This window comes from Leptonotus elevatus, chromosome 6 (assembly GCF_054856555.1).
Source record: "Leptonotus elevatus isolate MCC_2025b chromosome 6, RoL_Lele_1.0, whole genome shotgun sequence".
Lineage (NCBI taxonomy): Eukaryota > Metazoa > Chordata > Actinopteri > Syngnathiformes > Syngnathidae > Leptonotus > Leptonotus elevatus.
Window position 1 is genome coordinate 2,609,978 of NC_141244.1, and position 24,959 is coordinate 2,634,936.

The following is a 24,959-nucleotide window of genomic DNA, read 5'->3' on the forward strand; positions in this document are numbered from 1 at the left end:
ATATTTTAATATAATAAAGTATTCCACATCATTTCACATGCATTCAAATATTAGCATTCAGCTTTCAGCATTCACACGCAATTTCTGCAGGAATTGCATCTGCACCAAACAATGACACTAAAGGCTTTATATTCTATTAATGTTCACTATTTTTATGCTGCACTTTGCTACAGTTGTGTTTTTTGTTGTCCAAACTAAGTTTAATTGACCGTTGAGCATCTCTAAGTACACACCAGGGTTCTTGCAGAAATCACCAAGTTCAATTTTAGAATTTTTTTTGACATTTTTTAGACCATTATGAGAAAAAAATTAGACCAACTTCAAGTCATAGCAAGCTTGTGCTTTCTGGGTTTCGCGTGTGACTCGAGGGCCTTCACGCCCAAAGTCCCCAACTTTATTTTTCATTTTTTTGCATACTTTGCAACGAGCCGAATGCCTATCGCCTGCTACCTCTTCCAACCAGCTGGAAAACTCGGTACTTTCAAGCCAATTCTTGTAAACAGACATTTACCCATTTTACAGAAACACGTTGTCCACACTATTCTGACTAACTGCATAAACTCAGTGGAAACGAAAACTTGAAAGGTACGGTACGGTACGCGGTAGTGGACATACTGGGCCACCTAATTATAATGCTACATTCACACCAAAGTGAAGGGAGCGTTGCGCCTCGCTTTACTCACTAGCGTTTTACTGCTGGAGTGTTACACGGGTACTTCATTTGCGCACACCGGAGAGAGGGGCTTTGCTTTGCTTCACTTATCGCAGCCATTTCTAATACGGCAAAACTCCTCCATTTCTTCATTCATCCATTTTCTTAACCGCTTATTCCTCACTAGGGTCGCAGAGGCAAAATTCCTCTCAGAAAAAAAAAGTTTTGACATTGCAATCAAGTGACCGACACTGTGCTATAATGCTTTAGCTAATGCAGGGTTCTACATTAAGCCTTTTCGGGTGGTGGCCCTGCCAGAACCATCACTGGCCCTGTATATCGCTAGCCTTGGGCCAATACCTTACATCAGAATTTGGTCAATTTACCATTTTCAAATCAATACTTTTAATCATCCCCACATGTGTTTTTATTTATTTTACAAATGATTCTCGAGTGTTGAAAATCGCTTTCTTTCTTTGATGATGCAATGTCAATAATTGAACAAACATTCCGTTTTTGAGGATGACGTCAATACAGCACATCACCAAATCTTGTCGCTTCATCATTGCAAGCACGACACCACTTGGGCAAAAAAATAAATACAAATACAAATAAAAAGATAGCTGTAATAATAGGAGAAAAATAAGAGAATAAATAATGCCTTTTCTCTAATGAGAGATAGAAGTAATTCACAATTAGTAAAACATAACTCTAAAACATTGTATATTATGTATTAAAGTGTTGATTTCATTACATTTATTGATCAAATTTCTAGGGCCATTTGTATTTTTACCGGTGTCCAGACACCCTGTACAGTACACAATAAAATTAATTTTAAAAGTTAAATGCATAAATAAAATATTAAGTAAAATATCTAGTGGCCATAAAAGTCACATTCAAAATATGTAGTACAAGTATTTTTTTTCAAGGCAAGTGCAAATAATTAAAATTCAATACAAGTAGCTCCCATTTGACTGGTTTCCACACAAACTGTAGTGTCTCCGTCTGAACACTTGGTGCCACATAATGACGCCGAAGAAGAGAGCCACAAAAGGATAGCGTTATGTGCTAACTTCGAATCAAAGTTGTTAATAAAAAGAATAAAGACAAATACAAGACTAATTGCTAAGGATGCTGCACAGATCATCAAATTCAATGTCCTCTACAGGCACAGACAGCGACCCCCACCCGATTTAAAACAATTTGCGGCGATCGAAGGGTTTTATCTACCGTTATCCGAATGCAACAAGCTAGATGCTATGCTAACCGCCACAATTTACCCGCCCGCCCAAACTACATTGACTACAATACAAACGCACCCCCGCAAAAGCACCCCTTTGCTTTTAGTGTGGCTGTTTCCACACGCAGACAGGAGAAACAACAACGCAGGCACTTTGTTTTGTTCTACAGACAGTTCTCGGAATGGACGGAGCGGATAAAAGAATTTAAGAACTGGGTAAAATAAATTTTAGACCTGGGATGAAAATATGGGTGTTTTTAAAAATATTTAAGGCCTAAAATTTACGTTTCTGAATTTTAGACTTTTTAAGACTTTTTTTAGACCCAGCGGGAACCCTGACACACTGACCTATATGAAGCGTTAAACTCTTAATGGCTTATTAAATACATTTAAAGACCAGCAGTATAACCTTAAACTCATTCCTGAAACACACGGGAAGCCAATGCAGGGATTTCAACATAGGTATACAGTAATGTTCTCCCGTCTTCTGGTCTTACTCAGGACACGTGCTGCCGAGATCTGTAGTAACTGTAAACATTAAATGCTCGTTTTAGGAACACCAGAAAGATGGGCATAACAGTAACCAGTTTAGTTAGTGATAAAAATATGCATTAGTGCCTCATTGGCCTGAAAGAGAAAGGGTCAGACTCTGGCTATTAGTGATGGGCATGACAGTTATTTTACGTAAACTGAATCTTTAGAATCAGTTCATTAAAAAGAACCGTTCAAAAGATTCGTTCATCCCACCCCAACCCAATTTAAGTATCTTTTTAAGATCTGATGTTATCTGATCAGAACACATACAGTGCCTGACCATTTCTCAGGCTAAAAAATTATCCGTTATCCTTTACTAGAGGTGGGCACTTCCGTCAATCCCCGTCAATGACGATGACCACCTTTCGGTTAGTGTACAATGACGCGAAGCCTTGAAAAAATACACAGACTGAGCACCGACTATAGCAGGATTAATTCCGTCGATCGCGGTGAGTAAACATGGTCCTTCTCATTACATGTATTTTTGTGGGACTTTGCATTATCAAGCATTTGCTGAAAAGTGCTGAAGTACTTGCTAAAAGGTGGACATCGTCATTGACAGGAATCGACGATTGACAGAAGTGCCCACCTCTGACCTTTACAGAGTAATGAACAAAAGTGTATGCTGTGTTTACCTCCAAAATATTAAATTACAAAGGCCCAAAGTTGTCAATAGCAAAAATAAACTATTTATAGAACTGCTTAATATGCAGTTAAGATAAAACATGCTTTGTTTACCAAATACCAGGGTTGGGAGGGTCACTTTTAAAATGTATTCCGTTACAGTTACAAGTTACCTGCTAAAAAATGTAGTTAGTAACGTAATCCAAGTACCATAATATTAAAATAATGTAACTGGATTACTTTTGGATTACTCCAATACCGAGTATGCTCATGAAGACAAAATAAAAATAAACATCACCACAATATATATTCTATACAATGTGCCCCTGCTATTTGCAGGTAGTAGGGACCCGGGAAGCCTACAAATAGCAAAAATCCTTGTGTAATTAAAAAGCATATAGGCTATTGATTGATTGATTGATTGAAGGTGTTGACAGTCTGCTGCTCAGATTTAATTATAACTGTTTAGATTTTAGTTATAACTGTTTAGATTTAGTCATAACTGCTTTAACCTCCTCAGTAAAGCTTGATGAGTGTAATAATGTGACGGAACGTTTGAAGATTCTTCCTTCCTTTTCCCACGTAATTAGCCATCTGTTTTGGGGGAGAAAATATGTTAAAAAGGATTCCTTTGTAAAGTTGTGTTTGCTGCGGGGGTGCCGGGTTGTCTGGGGCCTACTGTGTTTCCGCATCGGTCGGCCATCTGTCGGTGTGCCGGGTTGTCTGGGACCTACTGTATTTCCACATCAATCGGCCATCTGTCAATGTGGATTGAGTACTGTCTGTCTTGCGAGAGGGGCGGGGCTTAAGGGCAGCACTGGTTCGAGAGGGGAGGGTTTTTTTGGGGGCCGCTATGCTGAAAGTATAAGAACGCCGACTACAAGTGGGAGGGGGGACACACTCACAAGGGCAACTGCAGCGGTTTGTCTGTATCTTGTCTGTGTCCAGAAATTTCTGTAAAATAAATCCTTCGAAGGACCTGTTCACCGATCTCCAGTCTGTATTCAGAAAATAAACATTCTCATTATCCGGAATAGGACGAACACGCGGAAAACTTAAGGATCGTTTTCTAACAAAGGCCATATGCTGTTTTCGACTGTCACTGAAAGCAACCACACCTGACAGACAGACAGATAGATAGATAGATAGATAGATAGATAGATAGATAGATAGATAGATAGATAGATAGATAGATAGATAGATAGATAGATAGATAGATAGATAGATAGATAGATAGATAGATAGATAGATAGATAGATAGATAGATAGATAGATGTCATCCAATGAGGACAATGCGTGACATCAACTGCAAAATATACTTTTATCCCAGTCACAAGTTTAGCCGTGTATATGTTATGAATGACGTTTAAATAGTGAATTGGTGGGAGGAAGATTTGGAAGGTGTAATTCACATTATGGTTGTAGGCTAGCGAGCTAGCTAGCAAGAAGCTACAGCGCGTAGCATGCCGCTGGACTCTCAGCACAAACTTTTGTTCCTTCAGAAAGACGAGTAAGTTCCAGTGAACACCGGTCGCCATTCCCTCCTCCCGTCCGTGAATCTTTTTCAAACTGCCCGCGCGGGGAGGACACGACTAGTCAGTTTGTTCGTCCCCACCTCCCCGACTTGTAGCAACGGTCCCACTCGCGCGGGCGTGCACACGCACTCTCTCGCTCTGTTGCTCTCTCTCTCTCGCACTCGCTCTCTTTCGCACTCGCTCTCTTTCGCACTCGCTCTCTTTCGCACTCGCTCTCATCGTAGAAATTGTAAGCCCTCTAAGTAATCCCCCTTTTTTTTAAATATATATATACTTGTAATCTGATTACATGTTTTTTCCTCTAGCTGTAATGGAATATTGTTAATTTTTTTGTAATCTGATACTCCCCAAGACTAATGCTGTGCAAATTCAGTAAGCGTGTCCTACCTTGATACTGAGCCCTGAAGCCTTTGTGGCGATGGTTGCTCTCTGTCACAAAATGCAGCCGCAGCCAGTTTTTGTTGCTGATGATGGGTGCCGGGATATTCATCCCAGTCAGCCTGAAGAGGAAGAGCACAACATAAAAATGTTTGAACTTTAATTTCAGGAACCCTGGAGTAGGGTTAATTACACTATTGTTATTATTATTATTCTTTCAAAAGATGTATACACACACATGCGCGCGCACGCACGCGCACTCGCACGCACGCACGCACGCGCGCACACACACACAAAAGCCTTTATAGTTTTATAGTGTGGCAGCCATTCAAGTGTCGATGTCCTTCCCGAACTGAAAAAGGTATGTTTTCTAGACATTCAATAAATGTTTGATGTTATGATAAAAAAATTTTTTTAACTACCTTCTTCTACTACTAACTTAATTGCTATCTGTAGTCAGTTGCTTCAGCTTTGCATATACTGAACCAAGTTTCACAAAGATCCAATACTAATCCTGAGATAGATTTGGGAAACAATGCTTAAAATGGGTTGAATTTCATTGGCTTTAAGATATAAAGCTACTTCCATTGTAGCAATCAATTTATAAAGTCCATACAAAGAAGAATATGTAAGCCTTGACAGATGTCTCAACTGCAATTCTTTAGTATTTCGGGGAAGTAGCTCAATCCCTAATGACTTGTCTTGGGTGGCAATCAAACCCAACATCAATGGAACAGTTGCTGGACAAGCGTCACCTTGCTTCTCGACGGCCCATTTCTCATCTTTGGTCCCCCGCACATCACTAGTGCATGTCAGCAGAATCTAGCTTGAGAATAATGTGCTTATCTGGTCTGTGTATGCCATTATGTTCAAGTCCAAAATGTGAACTAATTTAGACTCAATTTTTTGTGTGTACTGTTGGTAACTGGCTTCATATCAGTTGACAACTCCATAACTTTAAGGTGATTCTTCTCCATGGCTGTCCAATGCACACAGGAGCAGACCAGCACCTAAATATGTTTTATATATCAACTAAGAAATAGTTACGAAATGTCCATGTCATCCAACCAATACAAATTATATCCTCATTGTGTGCTATGATAAAGTTTTTAACCATGTCTGTGGTAATTAGAGGGCTGATTGCAGTCATGGGTGTTTTCATGCATGCAGTAATGTGTCAGGGCAGATCCCATATTTGAGCTCTACATTTAGAGCAAATAGTAAATGAATTGCTAGCACTTTATAATAACGATTGTTAGTTAATCATTTGTAATGCACTAGAATAAAGATGAAGTCATGAGAACTAATGTTGAACTAATAAGAGGTAAAAATTTAAAGATTAGGAATAAATTTAAAAAAAATTGTTAGTTAATAACTTGTAAATACATGAACAAAAGATGAAGTCATGATGAACTATTATATAAACTCAAATATTAACTAATGATTAACTCGTGATTAAAATGTATCCATTAAAATGCATAATCAAACAAAGTCATGATGGGCAATTTAGAATTCCTGCTGAAAAAATTATATCTGTGGTATTGACTGTAATACAAACCTTTTTGCAGAGCCATTCCCAAGTTCAATATTGGTGATTCTGCCAATATTTGTAGACTGTTATTATCATTTACAACTTTTCTCAAGTGGCAACACATCATCATGTTCAAATGCTTACCATTCCAAAGTTCAATATTGGTGATTCCACCAATGTTTGTATACTGTTATCATTTACAACTTATATTTTAATGTGAACAAATCATCTTCAACTTCAACTTCTTCATCTTCATCAGCAAATATCTTTCCAGCCCCTATTCTAAAGTGGCAACACATCATGTTCAATTGATTACCAAGGTCTCTGATACCATTTGTTATCTTGAACAAACTATCTTTTCATATCAACAACATATTTACTATTCTTCATATATCCCCTATTGTAAAGTGACAACACATCATCATGTTCACTTGATCACCAAGTTCTCTGCTACTAGTTGTTACCATAAACAAAGTATATTATTTTCATGTCAACAACACATGTATTAATCTTTTTTCACCTGCTAAAGTGACCACACGTGTACAAAATGTTCCAACTAACTTTTTATTAGCATTTGTTTGCAAATTTAATCTACATATGAACAAGTCTTTAACTTTGGTATGTTTTACATTGCCAATCTAAAATTAAAACTGACTTTTCAAACAAATGGTTTTGATGAAAGCAAAAATGTGTACTACCTTTCCAGTAACAGTATCAACAACTTGAAAACAAAAAGGTTTTTGAACATGCAGCCCTTTTAACTCATCTATCTCATATCACTTTAAATACCTAGTACAAAGTAAATGTATGGGCCTGTTCCTTAGGTGAATTTCTAGGAGGAATAAATTAGTTAATTTGAACCAATAAATCAAAACGTGTGCGTGTGCAAGCTAACAAATGTATTGTATTGTTTGAAAAGTTTTTTTTAACATTTTTTGATTGGCAATGGAAAACATACTGAAGTTGAAGAGTTGTTCACATGTAGAGGAAATTTGCAAATAATAAAAGCTGATATAAAACATTACTTGAAACATTTTGTACATGTGGTCACTTAAGCAGGTGAAAAAAGATTAATACATGTGTTGTTGACATGAAAATATACTTTGTTTATGATATACAGTAGAAATAGTAGCACAAAACATGGTAAGCATTTGAACATGACAATGTGTCATCACTTTAGAATAGAAGATAAGTAAAGATTAGTAAATATATTGTTGATATGAAAAGATAGTTTGTTCATAATTACAAATGGCAGCAGAGAACATGGTAATCAATTGAACATGATGATGTGTTGCCACTTGAGAAAAGTTGTAAATGATAATAACAGTCTACAAATATTGGCAGAATAACCAATATTGAACTTTGGAATGGCTCTGCAAAAAGGTTTGTATTACAGTCAATACCACAGATTTTCAGCAAGAATTCAAAATTGCCCATCATGACTTCATAGTTTGATTATGCATTTTAATTATTAGTAATGGATATTTCTTAATCATGAGTTAACCCATTAATATTTGCAAATTATTAGTTCATTATTGACGGCACGGTGGCTGACTGGTTAGCACGTCCGCCTCCCAGTGCAGAGGCCATGAGATCGAGTCCGGGCTTCGTCTTTCCTGGGTGGAGTTTGCATGTTCTCCTCGTGCTTGCGTGAGTTTCCTCCGGGTACTCCGGTTTCCTCCCACATTCCAAAGACATGCATGGCAGGTTAATTGAACACTCCAAATTGTCCATAGGTGTGATTGTGAGTGTGGATGGTTGTTCGTCTCTGTGTGCCCTGCGATTGGCTGGCAACCAGTTCAGGGTGTATCCCGCCTACTGCTCGAAGCCAGCTGGGATAGGCTCCAGCACCCCCGCGACCCTTGTGAGGAAAAGCGATTAAGAAAATGCATGGATGGATAGTTCTTTATTAGTTATTAGTTCTTCAATAGTTCATCATGACTTCATCTTTTGCTAATGCACTTACAAGTTATTAGAATTATTATTTATTTTGCACCGAAGCCTCTCAGCATGTTACGCCACAGCTACACACTATGTGAGTTTGCGTTAAAAACGAGCAATTGCGAATCTGAGAGAAGAAAAACAATCAGAGCCATTGCACAAGGATTGGCCATAACCAATACTACCATTTGGAATGTCCTGAAAATGAACGAAACCGCTGACAGACTTGGAGTAGGTAGCTCAAAGAAAACAGCAAGTTGACGACAAAGACAATGTGAGAGTTCTAAAGAAAGACCGTAAAACAATTGTTTCTGACATCAGCGAGAATCTCCAGAGGACAGAAGTGAAGGAATCACAATCTATTGTTTCCAGAATAAAGAAGTGCAAAGCTACACAAGAAGATGCGAACTAGCCAGCAAGAAAAGAGGAAGGCCAGACTGGAATTTGCTTAAAAGTACAGTGTCAAGCCTAAAACATTTTTATGGACTAAAGAAACAAAGATTGATCTACACCAAAGTAATTAAAAAGGGTTAAATAAAGACAAGGAAATGATCTTCTCGAGATCCAAAACATACACGTTTATCCGTCAAGCACTGTAGAGATAATGTCATGGCACAGGCTTGCATATTAATTACTCATTACTGGCAAACAGCAGAGCAGGGTGGTGGTCTACCATTTTTAAGAAGGGGAACAAAAGGGTGGATCACAACTACAGGGCAAGGAGGGTCCATCGCGAAGTCGCATCTCAGATTTAGAAGGAACAATCTGGGTTTCGTCCTAGTCGTATAACAGTTGACAAACCATCATCACGATCCTTGAGGGTGCAGGGGAGTTTGCTCAACCAGGCTAACATGCTTTGTGGAGTTGGGAAAGTGTTTGACAGTGTCCCCCTGGGGATCTTTTTGGGAGGTGCTCCAGCTGTATGAGGTACCGCAGTTGTTCTAAATTTGGAAGCCCACAGACCTCTAGTGGTTTTTAAAAAATATATTCTATTTGTTTCTAAAGGGCAATGAGGTGCCGTACGAGTGCTATTTTTAGACCGCAAGGCTGTGTGATGTCAGCAGTGTGAACCGGAAGGGGTTAAGGTCAACATAGAAGCGCGCTCGCAGATGAACCATGCTAGTACTGCTTGTTTTTGTTCTCGTTTATCTTAAACACTGCTGCTATGGAACTTGCAGAAACGACCCCAGACAATCTGACCGTCCAAATATGAAGGATGTATTTTTTTTATTACTCATTTCCAGAAGTTATAAACTCAGAGGGATAACTGTAAACAATGGGTCAACTTTTGCAGACATCCAAAAGACCAGTCTAACACCAGCGAGGTGAAACCTTTCACCTTCTGTAGTACACATTTTGTTGGGGGCCATGCATGCATGCTCCTACAGATGATCCAGATTCCTTGCCGGCCACCGCCTGTCTCGAAGAGGTAAGCAATTTTCTTTATTTTTTTGTTTGCCGTTTGGCCCTACCCCAACTGCCGGACGACAATAATGAAAAATGCTAAATGGCTTTGCCAACGTTGTTCGGACCTGTCTTGCCTACAGCCTGATTTTTTATAATTTTTTTGCTACTGACCTCGACTCGGGACGTCGTAAATTGGTGGGGGAATACTTCGAAGACCTCTTTTTTAAGAAGGGGGACCAGAGGGTGTGTTCCAACTATAGAGGGATCACACTCCTCAGCCTCCCTGGTAACGTCTATTCAAGGATCCTGGAGAGAAGGGACCGTTGAGAAGTAAAACAGGAGGAGCAGTGTGGTTTTCATCCCGGCCGTGGCACAGTGGACCAGCTATACACCCTCGGCAGGATCCTTGAGGGTGCATGGGAGTTCGCCCAACCAGTCCACATGTGCTTTGCGGACTTGGAGAAGGTGGTGACTGTGACCCTCGGGGAGTCCTGTGGGGGGTGCTTCGGGAGTACGGGGTACCAAGCCCCCTGATACGGGCTGTTCGGTCCCTGTACTAACGATGTCAAAGTTTGGTTCGCATTGCCGGCAGTAAGTTGAATTTGTTTCCAGTGAGGGTTGGACTCCGCCAAGTTTGCCCTTTGTCACCGATTCTGTTCCTGACTTTTATGGACAGAATTTCAAGGCGCAGCCGAGGCATTGAGGGGTTCCGGTTTGGTGGCCTCAACATTGCATCTCTGCTTTTTGCAGATGATGTGGTGCTGTTGGCTTCTTCAAGCTGTGATCTCCAACTCTCAACTCAACTGGAGTAGTTCGCAGCCAGTTGTAAAGCGGTTGGGATGAAAATCAGCACCTCCAAATCTGAAACCATGGTCCTCAGTCGGAAAAGGGTGGCATGCCCTCTCTGGGTCGGGGATGAGATCCTGCACCAGGATATATGTATATATATATACATATATATACAGTGCTGCTCAAAAGTTTGTGAACCTCTTGAGCAATTTGAAACTGCATTTGTTGTTCAATCTGAACCATTACATTTCATATAAAATAACAGGTGTAGGTTTATCAATTCAATATATATATATATATATATATATATAATTTCAGAACATTTTGTCTATAATGAATTTGATAACTTCATTATTTTTTATGTACAATTACCATATTTACCAGAGTACAGAGTGCATTGTTTTATAAGCTGCACCCACCTTGTGTACTTCTTTCATATATTGGCCGCATCGGATTATACGGCGCGGATATATATGGTGAGTTGTGAAAATAATTACAAAAAGATTTTGTACCGCTGGATGTTAATTTACATACCTTGTTTTTAAACAGTGGATGTAACACCGCAGTAAAACACAACAGAAAAGTTATTTTTATTCATCCTCCTCCTGATGACTGGAAAAAAGTGGCGGCTTATGGTCCGGAAAATACGGTAACACTTTTAAAAACGTGTTGCCACTTGCTGTGGATTGAAAATGACATCACAGTTGCTCAGCGCTCAGGTGATGACCAATCACGGGTCAGCTTGCGAACATCACATGACTAAATTCAAACTAAAAACTTTAAAAAAAACAACTTCATTTTCAACGTAATCACTAAAGTTACTATGATACCTACTGCTGGTCAAACGTTTGGGCACACTTTCTGAAGTGATTGACAATGTGCAGTATATCAAAACTTTTGACTGGTAGTATGTACATAATGTTGTATGACAGACAACCTTAGCATTAGACTGATTTTACAGTTCCACCCCTACCAATAATAATTGTTCTTCTTTTTTCTATAGCCAACAGAAGATCCTTCTTTCTCCAGCCCTTTGTTGCTCTTTGATGGGTCTCGCTGTGTTGTGGCAATAGGAACAATTCCCATCACCACCTTTGCCAAAGAAGGCCTTGGTCAAGGTCTGCTTTATCTGCTGGCTTACTACTACGCCTCGCATCTTACCTATCCAAAATATGTGGCAATCCTTATCTGTCATTCAGACAAAAGTATTAAAGGACAACACGGGGTCATACAAAAGAGCCATGGCAGAGTGGAAAGGATTTATTAAGAAGTTTAGGCTGGGGTAAAGGCCTTGTTTGTGACATTACAAACTTTCATATATAAATATTCTGCCCTATAAAATGAGGGTAATTTACTTTACATGTTAGTGAGTTTATTATATTTAAAAACATGTTTATACTGTTATAATGCACAGTTGTAAGTGGACTGTACAGTGCAAAGTATAAGATTAAAATAAATTGTCTAGAAAATACAGTATATAATTTTGTTTATATTGAAATGCTTCAAGCCATTTTTATTTTGAGAAGCAATAAGCCATATTTGCTTGCACTCTATTGAATGCAATGCAATGTTTGAGAACGTAGTTCAAATTTTTTTTCGCCAGTACTAATTATGTGTGCTTTCAGTTAGTGTTTTTGCTTTGTCTTGTTTCAAGCTAGTAAAATGATAATAATTCTTAAATGAAGAGTAATAATCTTATTTAGTAGTTCTAGTTAAAATATGTTTTCACTTAAACTGAGTGTAAGAAGAAAGCAGTCAAACAATAATTGACAAATTAGCTTAGAGATTATTTTACTTAATATAGTGCTTGAAATGAGTGGTTCAACACTCATTTTAAGGTATTTCTCTCTTTTCAAAAGCCCTTTTTTTTGTCTTATTTCAAGAAATCGTACCAAATGTAATTTTCTTACTGCACTGGCAGATAATTTCACTTGTTTTTAGTCGGAATCCTCTCAAAACAAATATTCTTTATATTATATTTAGACGGTTAATTTTTGCAGTGCAGCCAAGTGTGAAGCAGACTCCATATCTGAGTCCATGGTTGTCAGTCACAAAAGGGTGGAGTGGCATCTCCAGGTAGGAGATAAGATCCTGCCGCAAGTGGAGGACTTTGAGTATCTCGGGGTCTTGTTCACGAGTGATGGAAGAATGCAGCGGGAGATCGGCAGGTGGATTGCAGACTCTGTATTGGTCTGTCATGGTGAAGAAGGGGTTAAGCCAAAAGGTGAAGCTCTCGATTTACCGATAGATGTACCCTCACCCAGGTCCATCTGGCGCCACGAGAGGCCGCTATTTCGGCCCACGGGTTCATTTCAAATTAGCGAATAAAGTAGGGCTGGGAAACAAAGGTGACAAAGTTGGTTGGGTTGACCCAAAAAATTGGTTTCATGCAAAAATGCATGTGTCAAAGCTATTTTAATAACATAACATATTTGTGGCACCCGGAAGTTGCCGGAACCAATTGCTGACGGACTTGGACGGCTATCAGTCAAAACAACACTAAGATGCTTCCTAGGGTTTGTGATCTCTTTTGACAGAAAAGGGAGAAAATTGTGGTTTTATGTATTACTGCAAAGCGGAGCGTGGAAACTTAAACACGGAAAAGTGACACGTGATGGCGAGCCAAACTGTTGCATCAGTGGCTGCTCGATGGACGCCTGCTGCTTGAGGTAACAACACAACTTTAAATTTGTTTGCAAATTTACACGGAACAGACTTAATCTTCGTCATAGTACGATCCATCACTACTTTACGGGGGCAAAGCGTCTTCCACTGAATTGTGGTGATTGCTTGGTGCGTGTGAAAGCCTCTCTAGTTAACTTAGCTTTAGTGTGCTGCATGTGTGGCATTGCTAAGTGTTAAGCAATGAGTGTGAGTTTAAAACAACGTGATTATTTTGGGAAATGTTAACAAAAAATAAATAAGGGGGCAGGCGAGCGTGACAGTCACGGCTGGATATTTTATTTTAAGTCCTCCCCTCCATTGCATGCCATCGTAGCAGCATCAACGGTTGCAATCAGCCCCCGACAGAGGAACAGAGCAAAACAGCAGACAATAGGCAGCTTATACAAAAAATATGAAAATATTATTTAAATGTAAGTGAGAAATGTTAATATATATATATAAACCTTTGCAAACTTAAGTGTAATTAGTAAATATGTGCTTATCAAGTGAAACATTTTCCCGTGGGGGGGGGGGGGGGTAGTCAGGTGGCGATTACTTGATTAATTGATGGAATAATCGATAGGTTAATCGATTATAAAAAGATCCCTAGAATAAAGTCACTTTGGTAGCATAGCCAGGCCCATGTGACTAACCTAGAGTGGCGTGAATTTTCTCACTTGATTAGACTGCTTTATGGACTTGGACTGTTTGGGCCGCTATTTCGTGCACACTGTTGTAGAATGGATAAACAAGTATTCGTGAAGCATGTCTCTCTCGCTCTTTCTCTCTGCCTTGCTCTCTCTCACTCTCTCTAGCTTGCTCTCTCGCTCTCTCTTGGTCTCCTCCCTGCCTCCCACCACTGCTCGTTGGCTGGCCGACAGCCAATCAGTACGGTCAGTCAGGTCTCAAGGAAGAGTCAGCGTTCGCTACCTAAATGGAAACTAATTAGCTTAGCGTCACACAGCCACAGTAGGTGCAGTCAAAAGAAAAGTTGGATACAAGAAAGAGCTAGGGTAGCACAGAAAAGGCAAGAATAAAGAAAAGGAGAGCAAGTAGGTACATGGCCAAATGTGCCAAAGTCCTGAAGTGTACAGTACGTGCCTGATGGAGATGACACAGGTACACTCCAAACCCAAATTAGTAGAGTTTACTAGAAATTTGCATGGAAACTGTCATGTTCCTGCTTGTTGTTGGGCTTTCAACCCAGCTTGATTGTAATCAGGCTGCTTTAAGGCAGCTTAATGCGCTTGTCAGTTATAGAATATTTGCTTGCTCACCTCCATCTACCAACAGTTATGCCCAATCCCAATACTGCCCGTTACCCCCTCATCTCGTCCCTCCTCCTGATGAATGTGCGTTCACGCGGACAAAGGAGTTTCCCAATTCCCAGTAAAATGAGGGTTAGAGACAAGGGCTGCAGGTCTCTTTTCACGAAGATAGATCCCGACCTCCCTCGGTCCTCCCTTACTATAGTCATGCCCCCTCGGCAACACCGTGGGAAGCAATGGCGGAAGCAATGGCGGAAGAAATGGCGACACCAGGAAATAACAAAATGCAGGAGACACTTAAATGTAAGTGTGCTAATATTTATTGAATGTCATTGTAATGATAGTGGTTTAATCGAATGTTCTATACTTTGGCAGGAATTGGCACAATTGTGTGTTTTAATAAACGCTCGCTATTGTCACGTCCGTTACTGTTTCTACTTTTTAAACGTGTGCAGTTTGCTTTGTTTTTGTGAATACATTTTTGTAAAACTTATATCAGTGTATGCGTTCCTGGAATCTGCACACCTCATCCATAACAGAATAGTCCGATATAGATACCGCAGACGTCGATAAAGTCCGCCAAGCTCTGATCCACCAAGGACAGCTGGTGGGTGGCCACGTGCAGCCCTTAAGGGGCGACCATGTTGACCAGTCGGTTCAATAACTTTTTCGCTAGCTGTAACCCAACAGGTGTATTGGGGAATTCCACCCCCCACCCAATGCGGCATCTACAAGCAGTGTTGGGCATGTTACACTAAAAAAGTAATTAGTCACCAAACATCAATTTGCATAAAAAGCAAAATGACACAAACATCTCTTAATACTTAACAATTTTAATTGCTGGTTTTTACATTACGTTTGTTCCTACCTACACCATTATTGTGTTGAGCAAGATATGTATGCATTTCACTTAAAGCTACTGAACAGAATATTCCATTTAAAATCGCTACTGCCACCTCCTGATGAAAAATGAAACAGCACATACCGTTCTTCGCATACATACCATGCACATTACGTAACATCAGCAGACAGGGCGTGGGAAATTCTAACCCGATTCCAGTCTGAAAACTATTGGCCAGAGGCTTGCAGGAGTACCCATTGTGAACAGCTAAGGTGTTAATCTACTAATTAGAAGGCATTTCAGTCATAAATGGTCAAATAAAATGATTACTGTAAAGTTATTTTTGGGATCCATATTGCAGCTTTAATGAAACCACTGTGGACAGCACAACAAATTACATCACAGCCATGTTAACTACTTGTGATGGCAATGATTATGAGAATCTGGTTATTATCTTAAAATAACCGTCAATAATTTCACACTTGCTTTGGTGTCGCAATGTAACACAATGCAGTTGATGATATTGCAACGTGTTTGCTGCAATGTGACTAAAAGCACTAATAATGTGACGTTGTTACATTGGCAGTAACACGGGCGCAGATGGCACTGGGGACGGGGGGGACTTGTCCCCCTCAGTTTCATGAAGACCACGATCCGTCCCCTCCACTTTTGAAGGGTTTGCTTGACGCAGCACACGTTTTGCTGCCTTCATCATACTCAGCGAAGCTTTTCCCCGCTGTGGTCAATATTTTCCCAGGCTATACGAGGCAGTGAAGAGCGTCTACTGCATATGAACAACACTTTACCCCATTAGAAGTAGAATACAATTGGATCCATTCCCCACCCGCCCACCTCCAATAAACTGACGACTTCAGCAGTTTGGGATGAATGGTCTACATACATTTAAAAATAAAAAATAAAAACAGAGAATCGGGAAGTAGAAAACAATGTTGTTTACGACAGCGTTTGCTCTTCTGCCATGTTTTTTTGCGCAGAACGTCCGCGTATCTCTGATCACGCCCCGACTCCTCCTAACCCGCTTGGAGATCCAGCAGAGGCCGGCGGGTGTGGGGAAGAAGGAGGCCACCTGATGGGATCCAGACCTTCCCGCCGCTTAATTATGCACAAGCCACCACCATTGCGAGTCACTTGGAGCGGGGCCGCGGGCACAACTTGGAACAGTATAAGCTCCAGACTCGAGGCGTGCACCGGGAATAGAGCACCTATTCTGGCTTACCGCAGCGAACTCCCGCCCCCGCCCACTGATAGCCCACTCTCTAAAGGTGTGCGGTGTCGCTAGACGATGCGTGGAGGGTCGAGGTTGGTGAAAATGAGGGAGGATATGGAGCTGCCCTGAACAGCATGTAAGTTGTGATACAACTACCGATGCCTTGAAGTTACACAAAAAATGTCCGAACTTGTACCTCTGAGTCAGGATTTTGACTTTATATGTAATTGCATCACAAGAATAGCTCAACTTACGTTCGCAGCATGAAAGATGAGAAGCTCGGCCATTTGGGAGCGGCTGAAAGTAGAGCCGCTGCTCCTCTACAGTGAAAAGAGCCAGATGAGGTGACCCGGGCATCTGATCAGGATGCTTCCTGGATACCTCTCTGGCACGTTTCTGAGACCCGGGACACACTGGGGAGACTGAGTCACAATTAACCTGGGACAACTGCGGGATCTCCCTGGAAGAGCTGTATGAAGTGGCTGAGAAGAGAGAACCCTTTACTACCCTGCTTAAGATGCTGCTTAGTCTATGTCAGTCAGGGGTCGCCACAGCGCATAACTCGCATGATAGGTTTGGCACAGCAGCAAAGTAAACCAAGGAGTCTACAGAAACCTGTGATTGGCTAGCAACCATATGTGGATGTATTTTGATGTGTATTGCTTAACTCATTTGCTCCCAAAAATTTATAAAAACGTAATATTTTAAATATTGCCATTGGTCCCCAAATTTTTTTTTATACGTTTTTTAAAAATGTTTTTTTATGCTAGAGCATACAGAAGGCTTTGATGCAGCCTCTGACCTGAAGAGGGCGCTTAACGCAATAGTAGTTATCACAAAAAAATGGCCAGCAGGTGGCAGCAGAGTATACGAGATCAACCAGGGCCATGTTGCAACAAGCTCTTTTCCCCAGTGTTTCCAACACATTTGTGAATAATGATGAAACTTATCTATATTCCAATGCTAATTGTTGCAAAACAGAAACAGATACAAATATAAAATTTTCCTGATGAAAGAAGAGACTCTAATCTTTCTTTTGGTAGGCTCCATGTTTTCATAGCAATAGAACACAATATTGTGTGGGCCTTGCAAAATAAGTCAAAATCCAGTAAAACAGATGGGAGCAAAGGGGGTTGCTTCCGTGTAAATTGCTGGGATTGAATGAGGTAAAGTCAGCCAAAACCTTATAAAACATACAATTTACCTGCTTTAGAGGCAAATGGGGGACACCACTTATTGAACAATAACTGTAGCTGTAGTGAATGAATGCAAAAGCATCACAAAACCATCTATGCAAGTTTGGAGCTGCTCAGTTTTAAAGTCGATTTGTTCCAATACTTTTACTTGGCTAAATGGTCATGCTTTGTTACAAATAATGCAATCGAAGATGTGTATCAGATACAGGCATAAATAACGGGAAATCACTGTCAGTGTATGCCTTATCTTCCCATACTGACTGTGTTATAGATAAATAATTTTATTTAGCGTGCAGGCTGGAGCATCAGGAATACTCTAGTAGAGATTTAAAACTGCCAGGGGCCTTCTCATTTTTCTGGCTTTCCAGCTCTGAATTAGTTCTGTCTTGCCATCACCACACTGCCTCTCAACAGGCGCACACACAGACACACGCACGCAGACACCCCCACACGCACACCTCCACCCCCACGCACGCATACACACACACCCACAGTCATTGTTTAATAGGGGCTGGGACTGCTGGGGCATGGTGCAGGATTCTAAAAACAATGTAATAACTTCTTGTTTCATCTGTGTATGCACCCACATGTTAATATCACTGATATTGTGTATGCAGTCATCTTGGAGTTTGTTTCTGTATGTAATTTATTTGGCATTTACTGCAAAGTGACCTTAGGACTAGACATTCAAAAGAAAAGACAGTAGCACTGGAAGAAGGACAAGGGGAGCATGATGGAGATAAATTAGGATTCTCATAATGTGTGCTGGCAGCCAAATGCAGACTAATTATTCATCTGGTTACTTCATTTAACTACATTTTAGCTCTCATAAATAGTTTTTTTATGCATATTAAATACATCTCAACCCTACTACAAAACAACGCGAACATCATCATAGATAAAACACTCGTCTGTTTCAGTGTTTTATTAATGATTAGCACATTTGCCATGCATCTTAATGCCTCAACTGATCTATCTGGTCGGTCACATTGGCTGTCATTGGCTGCCACATCTGCACGTTAGGTCGTAAAAGTGACGCTGCACACAATGCAACAAGTCGACCACAACCACTATGTACCATTTGCATCTGCTTGAGAAGTAATACCCCTATACTTGTGTTTGCTAGGTGACTTAACAACAATTGACTTACCACATAAACAATTTCAATCTATACTTGTAGCCCTTACTACCGCAAAAAAAACAATTCTTGTTAACTGGAAAAATAAACAAACTTTGAATATCGACCAATGGTCTAACCTCCTCATAAATCATATTTTAATGGAAAAAATATCTGCCTCAAATAAGAACCAAATGTCAAAATTTAAAGAAACATGGTCTACGTATATAGAATTTTTTAACCTAAACTTGGATTTTAATTCTGCCTGTTAGCGAGAGCCACAGCAGCGTTATAACTTGCATTGATGTTTCTGTATTAGGCAATTTGTAACTAATGGTTGTGTTTCTATAGTCAGGAACCAGGCTGCTGCCAGCGGGATCGAGCGGATTCACCTCCGATGGGCACCAGGGGTTGATATTCGGATTCACGGCATGCCAGTGGGTTAAATCTGTGGGTGCTGTCCCCCCTGGCGGGGAGTGGGCGGGTCTGCCCCTCTGTTGGCTGCTGGGTGGCGGCTGCGTCTTGGCCGTTCCCTGGGTCTCTTGGGGGGTGCTGCGTTGCGGGGCTTTCCCTGGTGTCGGGGGCGGCGCCGTTCCGGCGCGGTCCGTCGCTCTGGGCCCGGCGACGCGGTTCGGGGCCTGTGGGCCGCCGGGGTGCCCGGTGGTTCCCTCTCCCCTCCCCCTTCCTCCCCCTTGCTGCCTCTCCCTCCTCGCCTCTCCCCGCCCGTCCTCCGCCTCCCTGTCCCCTCTCCCTCGTCACCCTTCCTCCTCCTCTCCCCCTCTCCTTGCGTCCCTGCCGCTGCCCCCTGCCCTTCTTGTCGTCCCCTTCCCTCCTCCCTTCCCCCTCCCCGGTACGCCTTCCTTCCCCTCCCCTGGGCCGGGGGCTCCGTCCATGGCCCGGGTCTCGGTGCTATGGGGGCCGGCGGGGGTGGCTGGGGTTTGGTGTCGTGCCCGCCCCGCTCCGGTGGGCGTCCTGACACCTCGGGCGGGACCCAGTATCCGGGGGGCGAGCCCTATCGCCCCGCCGGGCGGGTCCCATATGCCCGCCGGGGTCCTGGTGGGGTGGGTGGGGGCTTGGTGGGCCGGTGCGCCTCCTGCCCCCGCCCGGTTGGGGAGGGCCCCGCTGGTCACTCCTCTTAACTCACTACACTAGGTTTGCACAATACACTTTTATAGACATATAGGGCACATAACTCACTTTGGGGGGTGGGGTAGGGTGGAAACACCGTCTTCACCCTACAACTCCCCTCCAATTTTAATACACCGCACAACTTGTGGGTGGGGGGGGGGGCTTGTGGAGGTGCCATCGGTTGGGGGCCGCAGTATAGAGCAGTGCTGCGGTCCCCTGTCCGTGTCGCCGCCCCCCCCCCGCCCTATCTATTTTTTTTAATGCACCACATACACTCAGCAACATGCTTGGGTGGAGCGTGGGAATATCATTTCCATCGGCTCCGGTTCACCTGCTCCTAATTTTAATGCACCACACACACACACTTGTATATACACTGGGTGGGGTCACATTCACGGTTTAGGGGTAGAGTTCGCCAGTCCGCGAGCTGGCGGACTCAGTAACAGGGGTTAATTTTCACAAAGAACGCTGGGGTGACGACCGGGGCCTTCCCCCGCTGGGCCTGGGGTTCGGGGGTGTCGGCCGCCCTCCGGTGCCCCCATCTCCCCCTTCTGCCCCCGGTGTTCCGTCCTTCCACACGGCGGGGGGTGGGGTGGGCGCGGCTGCCCTCTCCGCTCCGCTGTCCGGCCCCTCTTCGGCGCCGGAGCCTGGGTGCGGGTGGTCCCCGGGGGCTGGGGGTCGGGGGTGGGGGGGCTGCCGGTTGGTCGGGGGGGGCGGCTTTGTTGGGGGGGGGGCGGTGGTGGGGGTTGCGGGGTGGGGGGTGCTGGGGGTGGGGGGTGTCTGGGGGATTGGGGGCGTGGGGGCGGCTGGGGCTGGGTTGGGGTGGTTGGCGGGGGTGGATGGGGGGCGGGGGTGGATGGGGGGCGGGGGGTCGTGGGGGGGGCGGGGGTTGGGGGCCGGTGGGGTGCCTGGTGGGCCTGCAGTGCCCCGTCCCGCTGCGTTGGGCCGGGGGCGCGGGCCGTGTTGGGGCGGGGGGCGCTCCTGCTCCTGGGTTTGCTCTCCGGCCGGTGGCCCTGGCGGGGCCCGGGGGTCGTCCTTTGGCGCTGCCGCGGCCTGGGGAGCCCTGAGGTGTTGCGCTTGCTCTGTTCCGGCGGGGGTCGTCGGCTCCCCTCTTTGGTGGAGATTTTCATGCATGCCAGATCCACCACACCAGCATCTACCGAAACTCAGACACAATCTGTTTCCTCCTCAGGTTATTGAATCGGTGGAGGCTGGTGTCTGCGGATCTCACGCGGCTTCGTCTGTCCTTCCTTCCTTTTCTCGGTCTCTCCTTTGGTCTCTTGAGGCCTCCCTGATTTTATGTTTTTTGGATTTGTTGGGGTCTGGATGTTTCTTGGGCTGGGGAGGAGTTCTGGTGGGGGGTGTCTGGTCGGTGCTGGATTTCGCCTTCCTTGGTTTTCTTCGGTCCCCTCGGGTCTCCTGGTGTTCGGTTTAGGTGAACGGTATGAGATTTTTTCTAATAGGTTTTCTGGTGAGCTAACAAATGCACGCATGCACGCACGCACATACACATACTCACCCACACACACACACACAAAAAAATAATAATATATATATATATATATATATATATATTAAAAAAAACTAAAAAAAATAAATTAAAAAAAAGAGCAATGATGATGACATTTCCGAATGAACTGAGCTCTTAAAAAAAGAAAAAAAAAAAAAAAAAACCTAAATATTACCAGCAGCGGTAGTCAGTGGATTTTCAAAACCCAGACTTTCTTTGTCTCAACATGACTCATCTAGCTTTTTTCCTCTCAACCTGTTATAAACCAAAGAAGAGAAGAGAAGCAGGGTTCGGAAATCCAGGTCCAGAAAGTTACATCCCTGAAACAGTTTGGCTTTAGCCACAGGTGTTTCTATTCAAAAGGTGGAGATGCGCTTGTTTACCTGCCAATTGAGTAGAAGCACCTGTGGCTAAAACCAGTCCGTGGAAGGGCTTTCAGTTTCTGAACCTGACATCTCCACCTCTCAGTAAGTGTAAACAAAGCATATTGCTTTCACTGTCACTCACGCTGCCTAATGCAAAGTGGCATGGTGAGCATCTGGTCTTTTGCTTAACTCTTTGACCGCCATAAACGTTATAAAACGTTTAGTAAAAACCTACGGAAGGGCGCCGAGGACGTTAAAAGACGTTCACTATGTTGTTGTTGTTTTTTTTTGGAAACGGGTGGAGGAAAGCCTTGGGCAGCTGTGCTGAAAGTATCAAGCAGATCTAGTTAGTATAATAACTCGTTTTGGCCACTAGATGGCAGCGATGACTCTCTTTGCACAAGGTTGGATGGGCCGCCCACCGTGGGCGTCAGTATAAGTATAAGTATATCATTGGATGCAGAAAAAGCTTTTGATAAAGTTAACTGGTCCTTCCTCTTTGCTGTTTTAAATAAATTTGGCTTTGGGAAGTCATTTATTCACTGGGTGTCAGTATTATATGATTCTCCTAAAGCTACTGTTACTACTAATGGGATTATATCTAAGAGTTTTACTCTACAGAGAGGCACAAGACAGGGATGCCCACTGTCGCATTTATTATTTGCAATATTTATTGAACCGCTTGCATTAGCCATACGCCAGGAAAGAATGATTCAAGGAATTCACTCTGGGGTAACAGAACATAAAATTAATCTATATGCCGATGATATTTTACTTTATTTAGAAAAGCCTGCTATTTCGTTAGGGGAAGTATTTAACTTAATAACTAAATTCTCACAGTTATCAGACTATTCTATTAACTGGACAAAATCAACACTTCTACCTATTACAGAAAATTCATGGAACCCTGCAAGCCAGGACCCATACTACTCATTTCCTATAGGTAATTTAAAATACTTAGGCATAAAAATCTCACCTAAATTAACTGATTTAGTTAATTTAAATTTCACTCCACTTCTGGATAGCATTTATAGTGACTTGGAGCGCTGGAATAATCTTCCTATTTCTCTAATAGGACGAATAGCCACTATTAAAATGAAAGTTTTACCCAAAATAAACTATTTTTTCTCAATGATTCCATTTAAACCTACGGCTAACTGGTTCCAGTTGTTGGACTCAGCCGTTACAAAATTTTACTGGAAAAAAAAAAGAAGCAAAGATTAGTCTATCTACTCTTCAGAAAAATAAATCCAAAGGAGGTCTAGAGGCACCAAATTTTATGCACTATTATATAGCCAACCAGCTACAATATATTATTTTATGGGCACAACCCAATAGAGATACTAACTGTTGGCTGGAACTAGAACAGAAGGATTGTAATAACCTCAGACTCTTAGATTTACTCTTTATTACAACATCGATTAAGCGACATAACTGCTTTAAAAATCCAATGATTTCCGCCACCCTGACTGCCTGGTGGAAGGCACTAGAAATGACAAAAGCCCAAGTGGAGCCCAGCGGGCTTTCTCCCCTATGGCATAACCCCGACTTTCAAATTAACAACCAATCGTTTTATTTGAATGTGTGGGAGCAGAAAGGAATTACACATCTCCACCATCTCTTCTCAGATAATATGTTTATATCATATACATCCTTGCTCCAAAAATATCAAATAAAAAACGGAAACTTTTTACATTATTTGCAAGTTAAAGAAACATGATACATGATAAAGAAACAAATTCCAACACTCCAGGGTACGCTCCAACCGCCTGTTTTAGCTAAAGATATTACCAAGCTTTCTCCGACAACAACAAAAAAACTCTCAAAAATATATAAGTTACTTTCATATACTGATAAAACGTCTTTACCCATCTCAAAATGGGAAACAGACTTGTCTATAGCTCCGGAATCTGTCTTTTGGATTCAAGTTTGTGAAAACGTTTTTAAAATGACAAAAGACACAAATTTACAACTTATCCAATATAAAATTATTCACAGAACATACATTACTCAATATATGATGAAGAAAATGGGACTCTCAGACTCCGACATTTGTCTCCAGTGTTTACAAAACACTACAGACACTTATTTTCATGCTTTATGGTTATGTACTCCGGTTATGTGTTTCTGGACTAAAGTCTTAGAAAAACTTTCCGCTGTCTTGGACTGTAGGATACTGTTCTCTCCAAACTTGTGTTTGCTAGGTGACTTAACAACAATTGACTTACCACATAAACAATTTCAATCTATACTTGTAGCCCTTACTATCGCAAAAAAAACAATTCTTGTTAACTGGAAAAATAAACAAACTTTGAATATCGACCAATGGTCTAACCTCCTCATAAATCATATTTTAATGGAAAAAATATCTGCCTCAAATAAAAACCAAATGTCAAAATTTAAAGAAACATGGTCTACGTATATAGAATTTTTTAACCTAAACTTGGATTGTAATTCTGCCTGTTAGCGAGAGCCACAGCAGCGTTATAACTTGCATTGATGTTTCTGTATTAGGCAATTTGTAACTAATGGTTGTGTTTCTATAGTCAGGAACCCGGCTGCTGCCAGCGGGATCGAGCAGATTCACCTCCGATGGGCACCAGGGGTTGATATTCGGATTCACGGCATGCCAGTGGGTTAATTCTGTGGGTGCTGTCCCCCCTGGCTGGGCGTGGGCGGGTCTGCCCCTCTGTTGGCTGCTGGGTGGCGGCTGCGTCTTGGCCGTTCCCTGGGTCTCTTGGGGGGTGCTGCGTTGCGGGGCTTTCCCTGGTGTCGGGGGCGGCGCCGTTTCGGCGCGGTCCGTCGCTCTGAGCCCGGCGACGCGGTTCGGGGCCTGTGGGCCGCCGGGGTGCCCGGTGGTTCCCTCTCCCCTCCCCCTTCCTCCCCCTTGCTGCCTCTCCCTCCTCGCCTCTCCCCGCCCGTCCTCCGCCTCCCTGTCCCTTCTCCCTCGTCACCCTTCCTCCTCCTCTCCCCCTCTCCTTGCGTCCCTGCCGCTGCCCCCTGCCCTTCTT

At 42.6% G+C, this 24,959-nt stretch overlaps 1 protein-coding gene across 6 annotated transcripts in view; it reads right to left on the minus strand.

Moving 5' to 3' along the window:
- Positions 1-24,959, minus strand: part of LOC147171791 (CUB and sushi domain-containing protein 3-like) — a 499,351-nt gene that overhangs the window by 330,119 nt on the left and 144,273 nt on the right. For all 6 annotated transcript variants that reach the window (XR_015095358.1, XM_086078287.1, XM_086078288.1 and 3 more), the window contains exon 6: positions 4,973-5,085. Coding sequence is in view for 5 of the 6 variants with exons in the window: in XM_086078287.1 (XP_085934413.1) it covers positions 4,973-5,085 (113 nt within the window). In the remaining variant the exon portion in view is untranslated. The remainder of the gene's footprint in view (positions 1-4,972; positions 5,086-24,959) is intronic.